At 34.2% G+C, this 19,836-nt stretch overlaps 1 protein-coding gene across 4 annotated transcripts; it reads left to right on the forward strand.

Moving 5' to 3' along the window:
* The first annotated feature begins 613 nt into the window (after positions 1-613).
* On the forward strand, positions 614-19,695 carry LOC110807336 (Pseudouridine synthase family protein). Of its 4 annotated transcripts, none has more exons than XM_088220773.1 (10): positions 614-1,120; positions 2,380-2,748; positions 4,295-4,366; positions 4,531-4,689; positions 4,978-5,025; positions 5,144-5,224; positions 17,771-17,887; positions 17,990-18,091; positions 18,228-18,386; positions 19,071-19,695. In XM_088220773.1, the coding sequence occupies exons 2-10, from the start codon at positions 2,419-2,421 to the stop codon at positions 19,440-19,442; spliced, it is 1,440 nt and encodes a 479-aa protein (XP_088076899.1). In that variant the 5' UTR covers positions 614-1,120; positions 2,380-2,418; the 3' UTR covers positions 19,443-19,695. The 4 variants fall into 4 exon arrangements, with proteins under 4 accessions (XP_088076899.1, XP_088076900.1, XP_088076901.1 ...); XM_088220774.1 differs by having other exon boundaries at positions 2,386-2,748; XM_088220775.1 differs by having other exon boundaries at positions 614-1,116; positions 2,386-2,748.
* The last annotated feature ends 141 nt before the right edge of the window (positions 19,696-19,836 follow it).

Below are 19,836 nucleotides of genomic sequence, written 5' to 3' on the forward strand. Positions count from 1 at the left end.
AATTTTATTTTTAATAAAATTAAATTAATATGATAATATAAATAATTATTATTTATTTTATTAAATATAAAAATTTAATTTAATTATATATAATAATTATTTATTTAAATATAAATGTAATTATATATTTTTTTATTATTGAATATGAATACAAGATATCTATATATGTATATATATATACTGTATATTTAAAAAATAAATAAATTTAAAAATTTGAAATTAATAAAAAAAATATTATTATACATATAAAATTTTATTGATAATTAATTTTTTAAATAATATTAATTAATAAATTAAATTATAATACGTGATTATTTTAAATATATTTTAATTTATTATTTATTAAAATAATTTTAAATTTAATATAATAATAATTAATTAATTAATAATAAATATATTTTTTATATTATTTATTATAATAATAAATAATAAATTACTAATTTAATTAAAAATATAATTATATTATTTAAATAAAAATATATTCTTAATATATATTAATATACTATTCTTTAAAATGTAAATTTTTTTTTTTATTTTAATTTTATGTTATTATGATTTAATTACTGTTATTAATATATATTAATTAATCATCGGTGAGAGAGAATCTAAAATGACCAGCGGTAAGGGGGGACTCGTGAAAAATCGGGAAATTTGAGAGGGAAGGGAGAGAGGAGACCTGGGTTTTTACTTTTGGTGGATAAAATCCAAAGGCAGAGAAGAAAAAAGTGAGAGAGGGTGAGCTAAGGGAGCTAGATAGAGAAAAGAGGGAAGCCTGGTGGAACAAAGCAGAAAAACTGAGTTGAAGGAGGAAGTCTGGTTTTCGGAGATAGAAGAGGGGAGAGAGAAGAGAGATTTCCGGGATGATTGTGTTTGGTTGGCGTTCAAACAAGAAAGATAAGGGGATAGCGAGAAGGACAGAGGCGATTAGTGAAGAGAGGAGGAAAATCGAAAAATATGGGAGACGCGTGACTGTTTTCTGATTTCCAGAAGTAAATCGCGTCAAGGGCCAAGAGAGAGAGAGAGAAAGGGAAACTGAGAGCTCGAGAAGGCAGAGAAAAAGGAAACATTGAAAGAAAGAAAGGAAAAGTTGAAGGAAAGGAGGAATTGTCCCAATCCGTAGGTATTTGTTTAATTTCTTTGAAACTTCGTAATTCCAGTAGGTTCATGTAAAGTTTTTTCTTTTTCCAATGATGTATTGTGGTGTTACTGGAGTTGGAGGAGTATATGTGAATTTCAAATTGAGATTTTGGGTCAATCTGTATTTTAATGGGTGGTGTTAGTTTCATAAGGATCACATAACAATTTCAAAAATCACTTTTATTAGTCTGTATTTATCAATGTTCTTTACTGAATTGCTTGATGTTTTAGGTTCAATGATGGGTGACCCTTGAAAATGACTTGCTCTTTAGTTATGAGGATTTAGTTCCAAAATGACATTAGTATGTAGTCTGCTTGGGATTTGTTTACTGTTAGAGGTTGTCTTTTATCATTTGCCCACTGTTTGTGTGATTCGATGTTGCTGTTCGATATTTTTTTTGTTTTTGGATTTAATGTTAAGACTATTGTTGGTTAACATTTGGTGTTTGTATCACAGTTAATAGGTTACCTCGTCATTAGTTACCCATGTGATCTTTAATGCTCATGTAGGGTTTCATTATTGGAATTAGTTGTTTTCCAAGTCTTTTGTTATTATTGCCTGCTGATGAAAGAATATAAGTTAAATGTGGCATATTGTTTTTAATTTGTATGATTATAACAAAAATAATAGAAAAAAAATCAATGAAAAACTCACAAAAAATAAAGGTAGTTATGATCGTGGACTAACAATGTGGATGGAATGAGAAGCACTTTAAATCTGAAAGGGCTGAGAATTTTGTGCATCATATTCGTTTTTATTTGTATTCTTGTAATTTATTTCCTTTTATTTATTCGTTTTTCTTTTTGATTTATTTATAATCCTCATTTTTGTATGATTTGTAAATATTTTAATTAATAAACTTTTAGTTAGGAAACTAGTAAATAAGCATGCAAACACATTTAGTCACTTAGTCTATAATATGGTGTAGGTGCCTCACAACTTTATTCCTTATAACATATTGGACTTTGAATTTATGAGTTTGACCAGCATCTGATCTCCTAATATGATTAGCGACGATTATGAAATCCTAAAAGTATTTATTATTGCAGAGTTTTGTCTTGCATCACCTGTGTGGTAGTAATTTTATACTCCTGCTAAATAATTGAAATCTTGCTAATTCAAAACAATTGCATGGTCTAGTTGATATTTTTGTTGTTTTTATATATTTTTCCTGAAGTTTTGTTCCCATCTCTGTTTGTCGTTGTATCTCTCTTTGTGAATCACTTACATTTCCATGGAAGGTTTAGGGTTTCAATAGAAGCCTATCGACAAGACAAACTATGTGGAAAAAGAAGATCAACAAAGATGTGAGCTTCAGACACCCTTTTTTGGTGGTAGCTAGACAATTTTCTAGGGTTTCCCCCCCTCCCCCGGCTATTATCCGAGTGTCTAACAATATTGCGAGCTTGGGGCCTCCCAAGTGCGAGAGGTTGCCACGTCAACTATTGTCCTTGCCCCCATTCCCTGATCACCCTTTGCCTGCAAAGAGTAACAATAATGAGATGGCTAGTGGAGGTGGTGGTCGGCATGTAACTGCCATAAGTTGGGTCAAATATTACTTTGATGAGATCCATGATAGCGTCATCCAGTCCCATTTCAACAAGGGTCTTGTGAGTACCTATCTTATATCTTTGTTTTGTTTTCTCTAATTGCTTAGTTGTTTATTTGTAGTTTTGCTTAGTTCATATTATTTTTTTCCTTAGCTTGACTTAAAAGTTTAAATACAAATTTATTTTGTCTCCTTAATTGTCTATATTTTACTATGTTATTGATTTACTAAAAACTCTTGTTTGTTGTGAGCCTTAAATCTTGTTTGTCTGTTCTCTTTTGCTTGAGGTAAAATTATATTGAATTTCATTAAGTTGTTTGTGATTTTTTCTTGCTATTCCACTCTTTTTGACGAGGAGTAAATCATTTGATCTCTGTCTGGTAGGAGGCAACTTCGGTTTCATGAAGATTTAGGAAAAAGGTTTCCAGGAGTAGCCTTTTCTTGTTCATGTCAGCTTCCAGGAAACCTAATTTCTTGCAGCTCCCTTGATTAACAAAAGTTGGATTTAATTGGCTAAGGAGAGGAGAGTGGTTAAGCTGTCCAATTCCCAAATCATTATGTTCTACTTCAGCCATATATCCCGCACTACTTGATTAAATACCAGCATCACTCTTCATTATCTTTATTGATGTCAGTATTATAGATATCTGTTAGCTGAGCACATAAAGGGGATAATATGGTTTAAATGTCTGAGTGTTTACATAGATTTTTTTAGGGAAATAGAAGGGCATTTTATCATTGTACTGTTGCTATTAAAATTTAAAGAGGAGAGTCAAAGTCAGCCGGCAAAAGGGTAGATACAAACAGGGAGATTTTGGTCTGCATTTTTAAAACGAGAGGTTTCCACTTTTTTTTGAGAAAAATGAATATTGTTGGCAGAGACCAAGGAATTTTGTAATGAGGTAAGAAGTCTATAAGATTCCCTAACAGTCATCCATCAAGGTTAGGATGCCTTGTCTATAAAACATTACGGGATTGGAAGCAAGAATCTCAGAAAACAGACAGAGAATAAGGTGTTGCAGCTTCTTTCTTGATTTATGGACTCTAAAGTCCTTGCATGCCCAAAGCTTTTCACAGCCGAACTTGGAACTGCTCAATACAGGTTGAGAAGTCTAAGAACAGCATCCAGATATTTTCCAGCCTTTGGATGATTGGGAGATTCATACTCCTGAAGACTCAAAGGGCAGACATTGACAAAAAAATATTTATTTTTTCTCAAGTTGTCCAAAGAATTCTTCGCAGGCTGCTTCCTAAAGAAAGAAGGGAATCATAGGGATGCCTTAGTCTTCTAAATCTGCTTCAAAGGAATCTTAGCCCTCGGATTCTGCATATTAGGATGAATTCAGAGGGAATCCTTCAAGTTACCCTTTGTAGACAACATCCTCCCCTCTTTCTGTTATTCAGTATGCAATAATTATACGTGATTATTCGTTTATGTTGTTTGTTAATGTGAAAAAGTATATAGTTATAAATCTAAAATTTTTTTTCTGCTTTTTCTTAAGATTCGTGTATCAATTTAATGTTTTGATAGTTATACCCAAAGTTTTTAAGCTTGATTGAGATTTTTGCATCCTAGTAATATGTTGTTTGTTTTTCTCTTTTGACAGGTCCAGATGGAGTGTCGAAATTCAGATGATATGCTTGAACAGAAGAAAGCGCAAGTGAGCCCCATGAGAAAGGTACTAGGGGTCACATGTGTAGTATCATTTACCTCAATTCAACATATTATAATTTAAGTTTTGGCTGGGAAAGTTGGATTGATCTCCTTCTCCTTCATTTGCTTTCTCAAGGATTGTATGCCATGCGGGTTTAATTATTCTACAATAATACAGCTTGCCTACAGATTAAACCTAATGAAGTAATGGAAGTAGGTGCAAGAGTCTATATACCGGTCTCAGTTGCCGAGACTAGGATTTCCAAGAGATTTGACACCATACCGAGTGGAAGTCTGTATCCAAATGCTGATGAGATAGATTATCTGCAGAGGCTCGTTAGGTACAAGGCATGTCTCAAATTCAAGTACTACTCGTTCTGTTCTGTTATTGTTGTTTGCATGTCATTATCACTGTGTAGCTGTTATTTATGTGTATTGGAGGTAAAAAATGGCTTATATCTTATATTCATTTTTCTTTCTATTTAGTGTTCTCTTTTCTGGTAGTCAGGCGTGTCTATTGACATGTCTTTGTCTGTTCTCATCTTATATTGGTGAATGCTATTTCCCCAGTTTTGTAGTTTCCGTGCACTGTGTTTTCTCTTTATTTTTTTGAGTGTATGATGGTTCAAATTTCAGGATCCTGCTATCCTTGTGCTCAATAAGCCCCCGAAGCTGCCAGTCAAGGTTAGAAATTTCTTCCATATCACTAATTCAGTTCTTCTGTGTTGTCATTAATTCAGTCATTTTCCTGCTATGGCAGCAAATTACTTGCTAACTTCTTTGTTCATCATGATGTCTTAAGGGAAATTTGCCAGTACATAACAGCATGGATGCATTGGCTGCTGCAGCTTTATCTTATGATTACGATGAAGGTCCTAAGTTGGTAAGCTTTTAGTACTATAGAGTTGAAATGAATGTTGACATAGAAAGGTTGAGAAAAGGAAAATAGTAATAATTTCTGTGATTGTTAAACATTATTTACCTAATGTCTTTATTTCAAAAAAAAAGTTATTGACCTAATATCTATGTCTTATTTTACCCATTTATGTAGAGGCACAGTCTGGCAATACATGATTATCATCAAAACTAATTGCATTTGAGGATATTGCTGGGGAAAGAGATGATTTTTTCATGATGTTTGGATTTTTTTTTGGGGGTCAAACCAGCTAAGCTGGTTTTGGGGGAAAAAGCTGTGAAGCTTTTGCTTCACTTCAAAAGCCACTTAAAGCTACTTTGCAAACAAAGAACTGGATAGACTAACATTCTTTTTAGTGGCTTTAAGCAGATGCACAATAAAAGTTTGTTTGACTAACATTTTGGGACTAAGAAACGACTTCATCAAATTTGGAATAACTATCTTACTTTTTGTTTTTAAAGGATAATTTTACATTTATGAACTTATTGTAATATATTTTTTTTCTGGTTTAGAATTGTATTATGTACTTTGATTGTGTTATTATGTAAGTTGTATTTCATCATTGAACGTAATTAATGATTAAATAAAAATAATTATTAGAGAAATGACGAATTAGGTTAAAGGGTATAAAAATCAATTACACCATATGTAGTAAATTAGATTAAATGGTAGAAGAGTAAATTACACTTTATGTAATTAATTATTTATTTCATTTTCGTCCTAGAAAATTTGTATATATAGAATTGTAATGTTCAACAAAATACATATAAACCATTCTTGATGTGGTATCAAAACCTTATATTGTAGAAACTTTGGCCTTAGTTACAAGGCAGATAGGACAATTAGGAGATTATAAAGTGAGATTGATGACAAAATTATATACAGACATATGGGATAGATTATCAGGAGACATTCACATCAGTAGCCAAGATGAAAATTGTGTAAATGTTGTTGTCATTAGATGCTCATTTTGATTGACAAGTACAACAATTTGATGTAAAAAATGTTTTCCTACAAAGAGATCTAGTAGAAGATTTCACCAAGTTTTGATAAAGAAGTAGGACCATATAAGGTATATAAACTATGGACGGTCCTGTATGGACTCAAGAAATCACCAAAAATATGATTTGGCAGGTTTGACAAATGTGTTGATAGATATGAGATCTAAACAAGCTCAAGGATACCACATTTTGTTCATCAAGCACTCAGAGCTCTCCTAGTATAAACTATGGATGGTCCTGTATGGACTCAAGAAATCACCAAAAATATGATTTGGCAGGTTTGTCAAATGTGTTGATAGATATGAGATTTAAACAAGCTCAAGGATACCACATTTTGTTCATCAAGCACTCAGAGCTCTCCTAGTATACGTTGATGATATAATCGTAACAAGAGATGATAAGAGAGAAAACTGATACTATTGTGGCAAAAGAATTTGAGATCAAGGAACTTAGTAAGTTGAAGTATTTTCTTGGAATTGAGTCACCCACTCATCTTAATCCGAAATTTTTATTTCTCATAAAAAATACATTCATGACCTATTGAGAGACTTTGACAAGTTAACATGCAAACTAGCTAGCACTCTTGTTGGTTCTAATTACAAATTAAGAATAACATAATAAGATACACCAGTAGATAAAGAAATGTATTAGAGATTAGTTGGAAAATTGATATACTCACCTCATACAAGATCAGACATTGTCTATGTAATGAGTGTCAAATTATGCACAATTCGGAAGAAATACACCTTCAAGCAGCATACATAATATTGCATTACTTAAAAATGTTATCTAGAAAAGAAATTATATTTAAGAAGAGTGATAAACTGCTCCTATAACTCTATACTAATGCAAATTATGCAGAGTCAATTGTAGATAAAATGTGTACTCCAGGATATTGTACCTTCCTTGGGGCCAAGGTAGTCACCTGAAGAAGTAAGAAGCAAATTATAGCTACGAGATCAAGTGTAGAATCAAAATTACAAGCAATGACATAAGATGTAGTGAACTACTGTAGACAAAAAAAAAAATTTGGAAGGTCTTGGAGTCAAGCGAGAAAATCCCATGTGCCTATATTACGATAACAAATCAACCATTAGCATCATACACCAATTTGGTGCAAGATGATTGAACCACACATTGAGGTGGATAAACATTTTATTAAAAAAAAAAAACTTGATTGTGACCTTGTTGACATGAATATTTGGATGTTTAAATAATTGTGATATGTTTCCTATATAGCTCTTTTTTTTAATTATTTAATATCCCTATTATAAGGGTAATTCCTTATTTGTGTGTAGAAATCTTATATATATATATATATGTGATGCCTGTAACATCAAAATATGGAGTGGAAATAAAGTAAATATTTTTTTCTATATAGTATCAGAGTAGAGTAAAGGTATTTTAGGGTTTCTTTCAAACCCTAGAAACTTCTCACTGGCCATCAGAGGGATAGTCTCACCAGGTAGCCAACCGCCCTACTCCGATGACTATCTCCAGCCTACCCAACCTGCCTGCTCCAACGTAATGCAGCGGTTCAAGTGGCATTTTGCGCGTAGCTCTCTGGATTGCATTATTAACTCATATGGGTCGCGAACTCGACTCGTCTTCTCCTTCGTGTACAGCCCTTGCTCCATTTGCCTGTAGTGGTTTATGCAGCATTTCGCGCGCAATCCTCTGCTTCACATTCCCATTCGTCCGCTTGCAACTGTTCGCGCTGCTTCCTTCTTTAGTTCGTGCACACCCGACCTAACCTGATCTGCTTTCTTGGGATCCATGCAGCCGCATGACACCAAGCTCTCTGGTTCGTACTTGAGCTGCTCTGTTCGCGCAAGACACCAGTATGCACACAAACAGCTTCGCAGATCCAGCTTTGCCTCCTGACCCGATCATTTTTCTAGGATTCACGCGGTCGCGTGCAATTGTTCTCCTCTCAGCCGCGCATGGTTGCGATTTGCCCTCCCTTGGCACACAAATAACATCTGTTTTCAGAGTCTAAGTGAGCTGTTGAGGTGAGTTGCTTCCAAGCTGATCTGAGCCATTTTTTGGAGCCAATCTGAGCTATTTTGGAACCGCTTTTGCTGTTCAACAGATCTGGTTCCAGTTTGTAGCAATTTTGGCATCACTGGTATTGATTAGAGGGACTTTTCTATCTTGTTGAGATTAGCAACTGGGTATCGTTCTTTCTTTGTTTCTAATTATTTTTAGATAATGACAGGAGTAAAGAGATTGTTGGCTTCAAGTTTGGGTTACCCTTTATCAACTATTGGTACATCAAAGATGGTAAACTCAAGTATTTCTCTTCTTGCTATTTCCAATTCTGATATTTGGATTGTAGATTCTGGAATTAATAGACACATGACAAGCTCTTCTAAAGATTTCCTAACCTATTTTTTCATGTACTCAACGAGAAAATGTTCAGGTCGCAGATGGATCATACACTATTATATCTGGAACAAGTTCCATTAATTCTATTACGACCATTACACTATTTTCAGTCCTTCATGTGTCTATTTTTTCTGACAGTCTCTTATCCATTAGTAACCTTACTAGATATCTTAACTGTAAAATTGAGTTTTTCCTGACCATTATGTCCTTTAAGATCTTCAAACAGGAAAGTCGAAGCATAATTGGGAATTAAGTTGCCTTCGGAGATACAGATGTCAATAGGAAAATCTTACAGTTGCATCGATGGTTGGGACATCATTCTTTCTTTACTTTAAAAAAAATCATATTCCACAATATTTAAAAGAATTTCTATTGATTCTTTATTTTGTGATGCATGTGAGTTAAGTAAACATAGAATGAGTTCATATCATGTGAGTAACTATAGAAGTCCTACTACGTTTATGACTATTCATTCAGATATTTGGGGACCTACTTAGAATACATTCATGTTTGGTCATAAATGGTTTGTTACTTTCATTGACTGCTGTACTAGATTAACATAAATTTATCTGTTGAAAGCCCAAAGTGATGTGTTCTCATGTTTTCAATCATTTCATAAAATAGTACGTACACAGTTTGATGCTTAAGTTAAGATTTTAAAAACAGACAACGGTACAAAATATATAAATGGTGGATTCCGTGCCTACTTGGAGTCTAATGGCATAATTCACCAGACAAGTTGTGCCTATACCAGTGAATAGAACAAGGTTGCTGAAAGAAAAAACAGGTACATATTGGAGGTAGTTCGGTCACTAATGTTCATCATGAATCTACTAAAAAGTTATTGGGGAAATGCAGTTCTCTCAGCTGCCTACCTTATTAATAGAATGCTCTTGAGGGTTTTTGATTTTTGGAGTCCTCTGGAGGTTTTGCAAGGTACAAATTTCTATACTGTTCCTCTTAGTGTTTGAATGTGTTTGCTTTGTCCATATTTGAAACGTGAGTAAGCTGAAATCTAGAGCTCTCAAATGTGTATTTATTGGGTATTCTTCTACTCAAAAGGGTTACAAGTGTTATCATCCATCATTTAGAAAATATTTTATGACTATGGATGTTGCTTTTAGAGAATCTGAATCATACTTCAGCTCCACCCCAACACCTCTTCGGGGGGAGAGTGAAATGGAAGAGGTGATGCCTAATTCGATAACGCTTGACAGTCATATTCAAGAGAAGAATTTTATGTCAGAAGATCTTACTTAAGAAGAAAATATTGGACGACTGGATAAATCATACATGAAGAAGTATTCAAGGAGAGATAAGATAGGAAAAGTCATCTTGCAGCCTATTTCAGGTCAAGAATCTTCCTCAGTTTCTGAAAATACTGGTGAGTCATCTTCTCCTTGTGAATTATTTGATAAACTCATTACTCTTAGAAAATGTATCAGAACTTGCACTAAGCATTCTATGTTTAACTTTATTTTTTATGACTCTCTATTTCTCTCCTATAGAGTTTTTTCTTATCTGTTTTCTTTGTGTATATTCCACTGGATTGGAGAGAATCGTTACGAGATCCCAAATGGAAGAAAGTGATGATTGAAGAAACGAAAGCTTTCGTAAAAAATGAAACATAGGAGCTTGTTTCAACTCCACATGGAAAGAAGATGATTGATTGCAAATGGGTGTTCACTAAACACAAAATAGATGGATCAATTGAAAAATACAAAATTAGATTAGTAGCTAAAGGGTTTGCTCATATTTATGGAGTTGACTATCATGAAACTTTTGCTCCAGTCGCAAAAATGAACAAAATCATAATATTACTATCCTGTGCTGCTAATCTTGATTGGAATTTGCACCAATTTTATGTGAAAAATGCATTCATCTATGGGAATTTAGAAGAAGAGGTGTATATGGAAATTACACCTGCATTTGAAGATTAAAAAATGCAAGGAAAATTTGCAAATTAAAGAAGGTCTTGTATGGATTAAAGTAGTTTTCAAGAGTATGGTTTGAAAGGTTCAGAGGACTTATGATTTTTTTCGGATATCAACGAAGTAATGTTGATCATACCGTGTTCATCAAGTATTGTGAGGGTAAGATCACTCTTCTTATTGTTTATATAGATGATATTGTGGTGACTAGAGATGATACAAAGGAGATGACTCGACTAAAAGAATTTCTTGCTCGAGAATTTAAAATTAAGGATATAGGAAAATTGCAGTACTTTTTAGGAATTGAGGTTGCCAAATCTAATGAAAAAATCTTCATTTCTCAAAGAAAGTATATCTTATATTTATTAGAAGACACTAATATGATGGGTTGCAAGGCAGCAGAATCTTTTATTGAACGTAATCACAAACTACAAGCTGGTAGTGGTACGTCAGTTGATATGGGAAGATATCAAAGATTGGTTGGAAAATTTATTTATCTTTCACATACCAGACCAGATATAACATATGCAATTAATTTGGTTAGTTAGTACATGCATGATTCTCGCAAAACTCATTTACATATTGTCTTTCGAATATTATGATATCTAAAATCTACATTAGGAAAAAGTTTACTCTTTTTTAGAAATGATCACTTTAAGATAGAAGCATTTACAGATATCTACTGGGTTGGATTTCCAAATGATGGAAGGTCAACTATTAGTTACTGCATACTCGTTGGAGGTAACTTGGTTATATGGAAAAGTAAGAAGCATAGTGTAGTTCCCTGTTCTAGTGCTGAAGAAGAATATAGAATAATGACTCAAGAGGTATGTGAATTATGATGGTCGTAAAAGCTAATGAAGGAATTAGAACTGTTTAAAGAAGGAAGTCTGTCATTGTTTTGTGACAATAAAGCAGCCATTAGTATTGACCAAAATTTAGTTCAACATGACCGGACGAAACACATTGAGATTTACCGTCACTTCATAAAAGAGAAAGTGGTTGATGACTCCTTATACTTATATCATGTGTCTTCTATCAATCAAATGACTAATATTTTCGTTAAAGGAGTTTGCAACAAAACTCCTCAGAACCTGACATGCAAGTTGGGTATGTGTGATATTTTTGCACTAACTTGAGGGGAAGTGTTGACAATAATGTTGGGTTGCCTAAATAATTGTGATACTTTTCCTATATAGCTCTTTATTTTAATTATTTAGTATCTTTATTGTAGAAAATAAATAATTAGAAGAATAAATTAGGATTAAATACATTTATTTATAGCTGTTATTTTTTGTTTATGAGCTGTACATTCCGTGTAAATGGAGGGTGTCACCAACAAATTTCCTCCTCAACTAGAATTTTGTTAGGATTTCTCCAGAATTCGTTAGGTTGTTAGAAGCAGCAGATTTGTATATATATGTGTTAATCATTCATCAAGAAAATGAGAAGTAGAATATTTTTCTCTCAATTTTCTTCATGGTATCAGAGCATACCTGATCCAAGAAGAAATCAAACCCTGCTGAGCTGTAATCAGAAATGGCCTCAGGTGAGCTTCCATCCTCTCCACCAGAAGTTTCCTCTGGTTCTTATCACCACACAGCAACAACCAAAGCTGTGAGTGAGCTACCATCATCTTGTATCACAGGACACAAACTCGACGGCAGCAACTTCCTTCAATGGTTGTCGTCTGTCCGTCTCTTCATCCGCGAACGAGTGTGTTATGGGCACCTCACTGGCGAACTCGTGCCTCCTCCAGCATCCAATGCAAATGCATAAACCTAGGAGATCGAAGACAGTATGGTCATGTCCTGCCTTATCACCTCAGTGACCCATGAAATCGGAAAGAATTTCCTTCTCTATGAAACTGCTCATGAAATCTGGAAGGCAGCACAGGAACTCTACTTCAGCAAGCAAAATACCTCTGCAATATTTGAAATCGAGTCAACTCTTTATAACCTTCAGTAAGGAGAACTTAGTGTCACCCAGCATTACAGTATCTTTAGTCAAAGTTGGCAACAAATGGACGCCTTTGAGGAGCGTCACTGGAACTGTCTCGAGGATGCGCAAAACTTCAGAGCTTTTGTGGAAGAAAATAAATTCCTGCTAGGGCTGAACAAAAATCTCGACGCGATTCGGGAACGTTGCCGAGTCTTCGGGAAGCATTTTCTGAGGTTCGACATGAGGAGAGTTGTTGGAAGATCATGATGGGAGAGATTAACCAATTTCATCTGATTGAAAATTCTTCAGCTCTCACAACCCGAGCGATTGGCAGTCGAATGAAGAAGACAAGGCCCTGGTGCGATCACTGTCGGAAGCTAGGGCACACTCGGGAACATTGCTGGAAGCTTCACGGCAAGCCAAGTGATTGGAAACTACCTTCGGGTGAGTGGAAAACATCGAAAACAAAAACCTCCAACAAGCATCAAGGAAATCACGTGATGGTTGAGGAAGTAATTTTTGATGAGATGGGAAAAGACCTATTGCTTCTGTGGCACACAAATGTAATATTTTTGGTTTATCTGTTTTTTCAAAAAAAGGACAAGTGTGGGTGGTAGACTCTGAAGCATCTGATCATATGAGTGAAGATTTTTCAATGTTCCAAAATTACAGAAGATGTAAAGAAAATTTTTCAATCAGAATTGCAGATAGTTCTCTCTCAAAAGTGGCAGGAATGAGTTCTGTAAATTTGTCTCCAAATTTGACTCTCTGTTCAGTTCTCCATGTTTCAAATTTGGATTGTAATTTGTTATCTATCAGCAAGTTATGTGAAGATTTGAAATGTATTGCGAAATTTATTTTTAATATGTGTAATTTTCAGGATTTGGACTCGGGGAGGACGATTGGCAGTGCTAGGATGAGCTCAAGATTATATTTGTTTTAAGTCAACACTTCTAAAAGACAAGCTCATAATGCAGTATGTGAAAACTCTGTTTCTATTTCCGAAAATAATGACCATGATATTATATTGTGGCACTATACATTATGACATACAAACTTCATGTACTTGAAAAAGATGTTCCCATTACCATTTAAAAGAAAAGATCCAGTTTTATTACAGTGTGAAGTTTGCCAATTTTCTAAACATACTCGAAGTTCATTCCCTAGTCTACCATATAAACCGTGTAAACCATTTGCATTAATTTGATGTTTGGGGCCCTTTCAGGGTTTCCAATATTTCCGAAAGTAGATGGTTTGTATCTTTTATTGATGACCATACAAGAATCACTTGGGCATTTCTCATGAAGGAAAAATCTGAAGTGGGATTCCTGTTTAAAAAATTCCATACAATGATTCCAACCTAATTTCATGCTACCATCCAAGTATTGAAATCCGACAATGCTTGTGAATATTTTGAAAATACTCTTGAAAAATACTTTATTGAACATGACATTATTCATCAAAATTCCTGTGTTCATACTCCACAGTAAAACGGCATAACCGAAAGAAAAAACAAACATATCCTTGAGGTTGCCATGTCACTCATGTTCACCACTCATATACCAAAATATCTTTGAAGAGAGGCTGTTCTTTCAACTACCTATTTGATTAATCGGATGCCCTCCCGTATCCTACAGTTTTAATCACCGTATACTATCCTCTCAAAAATCTTTCCCAATTTACACATCTTAAACACTTTGCCACTTAAAGTCTTTGGTTGTTCAGCATATGTCCATGTTCGTAAGTATATTCGTGGGAAATTAAACCCAAGAGCAATAAAGTGTTTTTTTGTTGAGTACTCACCAAATCAAAAAGGATATAAATGTTTAGGACCGGAAACCCGCCAGTTTTATAATACAATGGACGTCACATTTTTTGAGAACCAACCGTTTTATCCCACTACTGATATTCAGGGAGAGACATTCACTCAGAAATATCAGTTGTGGGATGTGAGTGTACCTCCTCTCTACCCACAAAATCTACTACTAGACAAACCTTCCTTGGAGACCAAACTCAAAACCTCATAAAAGAAATTAGAACCAAAACCAGTTACAGAAAGCACATTACCTGTAACGAGTGAGTTACGTGTCTATACGAGAAGAAACAAAGGAAAAGTACTTGAATCATCCAGGCACTGCCATGAATTCACCGCTGATCCAGGTAACATAATTTCTGTACTAAATCTTGATTCCGTTGATTCTAATATTCCTATTTCTTTGAGGAAGGGTACTTGGACAAGCACTAAATATCCTATACAGGATTATATTTCATTGGACAAATTATTCTCGGAACATCATGCACTTGTGTGCAGGATAGACAGTAGCTCACCTAAACCTAGAACAATACATGAGGCCTTGGAAATTCCAGAATGGAAGTTAGCTGTCCTAGATGAGATCAAGACACTTGAAAAGAATGAGACATGAGAACTAACTGATCTTCCTCCAGGAAAGCGTCAAATGGGATGCAAATGGGTTTTTACAACCAAATATAATACAGATGGGAGTGTGAATCGGCTTAAGGCTCGCCTGGTAGCCAAAGGCTATACACAATCATATGGTGTAGATTATCAGGAGATGTTTGCACCAGTTGCCAAGCACAATACTATTCGGATACTCTTCTCACTTTGACTGGCCACTGTGTCAACTAGATGTAAAGAATGCATTCCTTAATGGCGATTTGGAAAAAGATGTGTATATGAATATACCACCAAAGTTCGAATTAACTGACAATTCTCAGAAAGTGTATAAATTGAAAAAATCACTCTATGACTTAAAACAATCTCCAAGGGTATAGTTTAACAGATTCACAAAAACCGTAAAATATAAAGGATATGAATAATATCAATTCGATCATACATTGTTTGTCAAACACTGTATCTCAGGTAAGAAAGCTATTTTGATTGTATATGTTGATGATATCATTCTTACAGGAGATCATCTTAAGGAGATTCAAAAACTTAAAGAATTCCTTACCAAAAAATTTGAAATAAAAGATCTTGGGGTATTGAAGTACTTTCTCGGTATGGAAGTGGCTAGATAAAAAAAGAGGATATTAGTTTCTAAACGAAAGTACATTCTGAATCTCTTAAAAGAGACTGGGATGCTAGGAAGCAAGCCCGCTGACACCTTGATGGATTCAGTCATCAAAATTGGATCCAGAATCAGTGATAAAATGGTTGACAAAGGGAGATACCAAAGACTTATTGGGAAACTTATTTATTTAGCTCACACAAAACCAAACATCGGTTTTACAGTATGTCAGTTCATGCATCAGCCAACTGAAGATCACATAAGTGTTGTGTATCGGATTCTAAGGTATTTCAAGAAGACTCCAGGGTAAGGTTTATTCTTTTAGAAGACAGACAGAAGAGGTGTTGAAATCTACATGGATGCGGATTGGGCAGGTTCTACAGATGACAAGAAATCTACATCAGGATATTGTACCTATGTTTGAAGTAACTTGGTTACTTGAAGAAGTAAAAAACAGTCAGTTGTGTCTCGCAGTAATGCAGACTCAAAATTTAGAGCGCTTGCTCATAATATTTATGAAGGTGTTTGGTTGAAGAAAATATTTGAAAAATTAAAAGTTTTCAATAATATGCTTATGAAAGTATGGTGCGACAACCAATCAACAATCAGTATGGCCAAAACTCCATTACATCATGATAGAACCAAATATGTGGAGATCGATCGTCATTTTATTAAAGAAAAATTGGAAGATGGGACTATAACTCTGATGTACATTCCAACGAATCAATAGATTGCAGATATTCTAACGAAAGCTCTTCTCAAGAGAAACTTTGATGACATAATATCCAATCTAAGTTTAGTCAACATATACGTAAACTAAATTGAGGGAGAGTGTAGAAAATAAATAATTAAAAAAATAAATTAGGATTAAATACATTTATTTACAGTTGTTATTTTTTGTTTATGAGTTGTACATTCTGTGTAAATGAAGGATGTCACCAACAAAATTCCTCCTCAACCAGAATTTTGTTAGGATTTCTCCAAAATTTGTTAGGTTGTTAGAAACAGCAGATTTGTATATATATGTGTAAATCATTCATCAAGAAAATGAGAAGCAGAATATTTTCTTCTCAATTTTCTTCATTTATTATAAGGGTAATTTTTTATTTGTACGTGGGAATTTTGAATATATATGTGACGCCTGTACCACCTAAATATAGAGTGGAAATAAAGTAAATATTTTTTTCCAAATTTTTACAGATGTAATATGTCCCTCGTATATGCTTACTAATTCTCAATTGCTAGATGTATTGACTAAAGGCTTGAGCAATCTAGTATTACAGACTCTTATTGGTAAGATGCAAATGGACAACATCGATTCCCTAGCTTGAGGGGGAGTGTTAGAGAAATGACGAATTAGGTTGAAGGGAATAAAGGTCAATTACACCATATATAGTGAAATAGGTTAAAGAGTATAAAAGCACATTATATTATATATAATTAATTATTTATTTTCTTTTCAATCCTAAAAAATTTGTATATATAGGGTTGTAATATTCAACAGAAAACGTATGAACATTCTTTCCATGCATAACAATCATGTCGTTCTTTCCTGTATTTATGACTCAGCACTTGAGAAGGGTATTCTTTTTCTCTAAAATTTCTGAGTAGACATATCTGATGCAATCTGTCAGGCCTTGTAGGGATACTCTTCTTAATATTAGATTATCTTTCTACGAGTTTGCTTTGCTTGTACTACTTTGCAGTTTTTTCTTTCAAATTTTGGATAATTAGGTTTGTAACTTTGGAAATTTGACACCAATATCGAGAATTTAACCATGGTAGCAAATTGATGTAAGAATAGTGGCAAAAGAAGCTAGGAAATAAGGGAAATCATAATCCACATTCACAGGGGTTCGTGATCCACAATCACCATTGACAATGAGTGACAAAGAACACAATCACCATTATACCAGTGTTACAACCGTTACATGTATGCACTCAGAATATCTCTACTGTTTCATTGCTAGCAGTATGTATACCAATAGGACAAGACCAAACTATTTATTTGGCTCTTAGATATCCTATGTCTAGAATATTAAATATGACATATAAATGGCATATGAAGGAGTAGCAATTAAATATAAGTCTGGAATTACTAATAATATTCTTAGGTCTTGCACTGGTTAGTCCCCCTGGGAAGAGTTTTCCATGATTTGTTTTTTAATTTGCTTAATCTTGTATTATTTAAAAAAAATTGCTTTTTCTTGTAAATGTTTTCAGGTTCATCGCCTTGACAGAGAGAGCAGTGGTCTGCTCATAATGGGACGGACAAAGGAAAGCATAAGTCTTCTTCATTGGGTGTTCAGTGACTTAAAAGGGGCAAAATCTTCATTTAAGGTATTCTTCTTCCACCTAACCTAATAAACAATTATTGTATATGTTTCCTATACTTCATGCTTTGAAAAAAATGGTTTCATTCTTATATTTCAAAAATTTTAGGCTTGGAATGATGCATGTGAAGCAATGTATCAGCGATATTGGGCATTGGTCATAGGATCTCCTAAAGAGAGGGAAGGATTAGTTTCTGCACCTCTTTCAAAGGTTCTATCTCTCGCCCCCTCTATCCCTGCCCTCTCAGTGAGTGTGCAGACATTTGATAACATTGTGCGGTAGCTTAGCGGTTTGTACTCATTTGCAAGAATCTTGAGTATGGTGTGGCAATTATTGCAACTTGCAGGTGCTGCTTGATGATGGGAAGACTGAGAGGGTTGTCTTGGCCCAGTCATCAGGTTTAGAAGCTTCACAGGAGGCAATCACAGAATATAGGGTACTTGGTCCCACAATAAATGGATGTTCGTGGATTGAACTGCGACCACTTACTAGCAGAAAGCATCAGGTAAATGATCCTCATAATCCGTTGGGACTGTTTATGGAACAAAAGGTTTTACCATCTGTAACTCAACAACTAATAACTTGAAATTTTTTTTCTCCTGAATAAACTTGTAAGTCAAATGGTTGAAAGGGCATAATTTGATGGCTGCAATATAGGCTATAGGGCTTTTTTATATATATAAAATATAGGCTATAGGACCTCAAAAAGTGCAACTGCATGTTCAAAGCTGTTAATGCTAGGTTTTGAAGGTAGAAATCAGGAGAGTTACTCTGCAATAGCGGCAGCCCTGTATGAATAGTTGTGGAATTTTCTTCATCTTATATTGCATTGATCGCAGGTGGTGGCTAGCGTAAAATTACAGTCTCTTTATGTTTTCTATGGCATCATAATCTTCCAATTCCAAGCCTCTCTCTCTATAAATGGGTTTTATTATTTTGAAGTTACTTGGCCTTTAAGCATTCTGGGTTCATTTTCAGAGTTGCATAGTAGTGTTCTACTAAAGTAGATACTAAGTAATTTCTATTTATTCTTGTTGTTGCCAAATATTGAAATTAGATGAAACCTGAGGGTCACACGTTTGAACATTTCTCAAGATGTTCCATAATTCATTTCTTCAAGTTATTTAAAAAAATATATATTCTTTTCTTGAAGGTTTCTTTAGAGTAATTATTTTTCTTATTCTTGTAGCTCCGTGTCCACTGCGCTGAAGCTCTTGGTACTCCAATTGTCGGTGACTATAAGTATGGTTGGTTTGTGCACCGGAGGTGGAAGCAGTCTCCTCGAGTTGATATTGAGCCGGTGACAAAAAAACCCTACAAATTGCGTCGGCCAGAAGGCCTTGATATACAGAAGGGAAGTGTCTTATCTAAGGTGCCCTTGTTACATCTCCACTGTAGGGAGCTGGTGCTCCCTAACATCGCGAAGTTTGTTCATGTTTTAAATGAGTCGGAAATGTTAAATCCAGCAGTTAGCTCTAAACCGGATCTACTGCGCTTCGTAGCATCAATGCCTAATCACATGAAAATCAGTTGGAATCTGATGTCTTCTTACTTGGTATAAAAGATGATGAGCTTTTTTTTTTGGAGTTCCTGTCAATTTTTAATGTAGTTTAGAACTATTTATATGCATTGGTTGTAAAGTATTATATTATTGGAATTTTGTAGGAGAACAATAAAAGTAGAACTTTAGTTAGAAAAGTATAGTTAATTTCTCATAACATATCATAAACTCTTTTATGAGCGGAGACAAATAACACCTTAAGGAAAGCTGTCTTAAAGTCAACACTGTGAAATTTATGTTTTATTTGGTTTTATACTGAGTTCTTAACCGATCTTTTAAGTGTTATTCGATGATGGAATCGAATCTTGAGTTAGTTCTAGAAGTTACAAATGAAGATTTTGTTAAGTTACTTATTATATGGTTGCTAAAAATAAAATATACAATGTTTTTTTTT

Source organism: Carica papaya, chromosome 5 (assembly GCF_054855325.1).
Source record: "Carica papaya isolate Zhongbai chromosome 5, ASM5485532v1, whole genome shotgun sequence".
NCBI classification, from domain to species: Eukaryota; Viridiplantae; Streptophyta; class Magnoliopsida; order Brassicales; family Caricaceae; genus Carica; species Carica papaya.

Coding starts and splice junctions, on each gene's coding strand:
- LOC110807336 (XM_088220773.1), top strand. CDS start 2,419: ATGTGGAAAAAGAAGATCAACAAAGATGTGAGCTTCAGACACCCTTTT. Junction 2,749..4,294: donor CCCATTTCAACAAGGGTCTT/GTGAGTACCTAT, acceptor CTCTTTTGACAG/GTCCAGATGGAGTGTCGAAA. Junction 5,026..5,143: donor CCCCGAAGCTGCCAGTCAAG/GTTAGAAATTTC, acceptor TGATGTCTTAAG/GGAAATTTGCCAGTACATAA.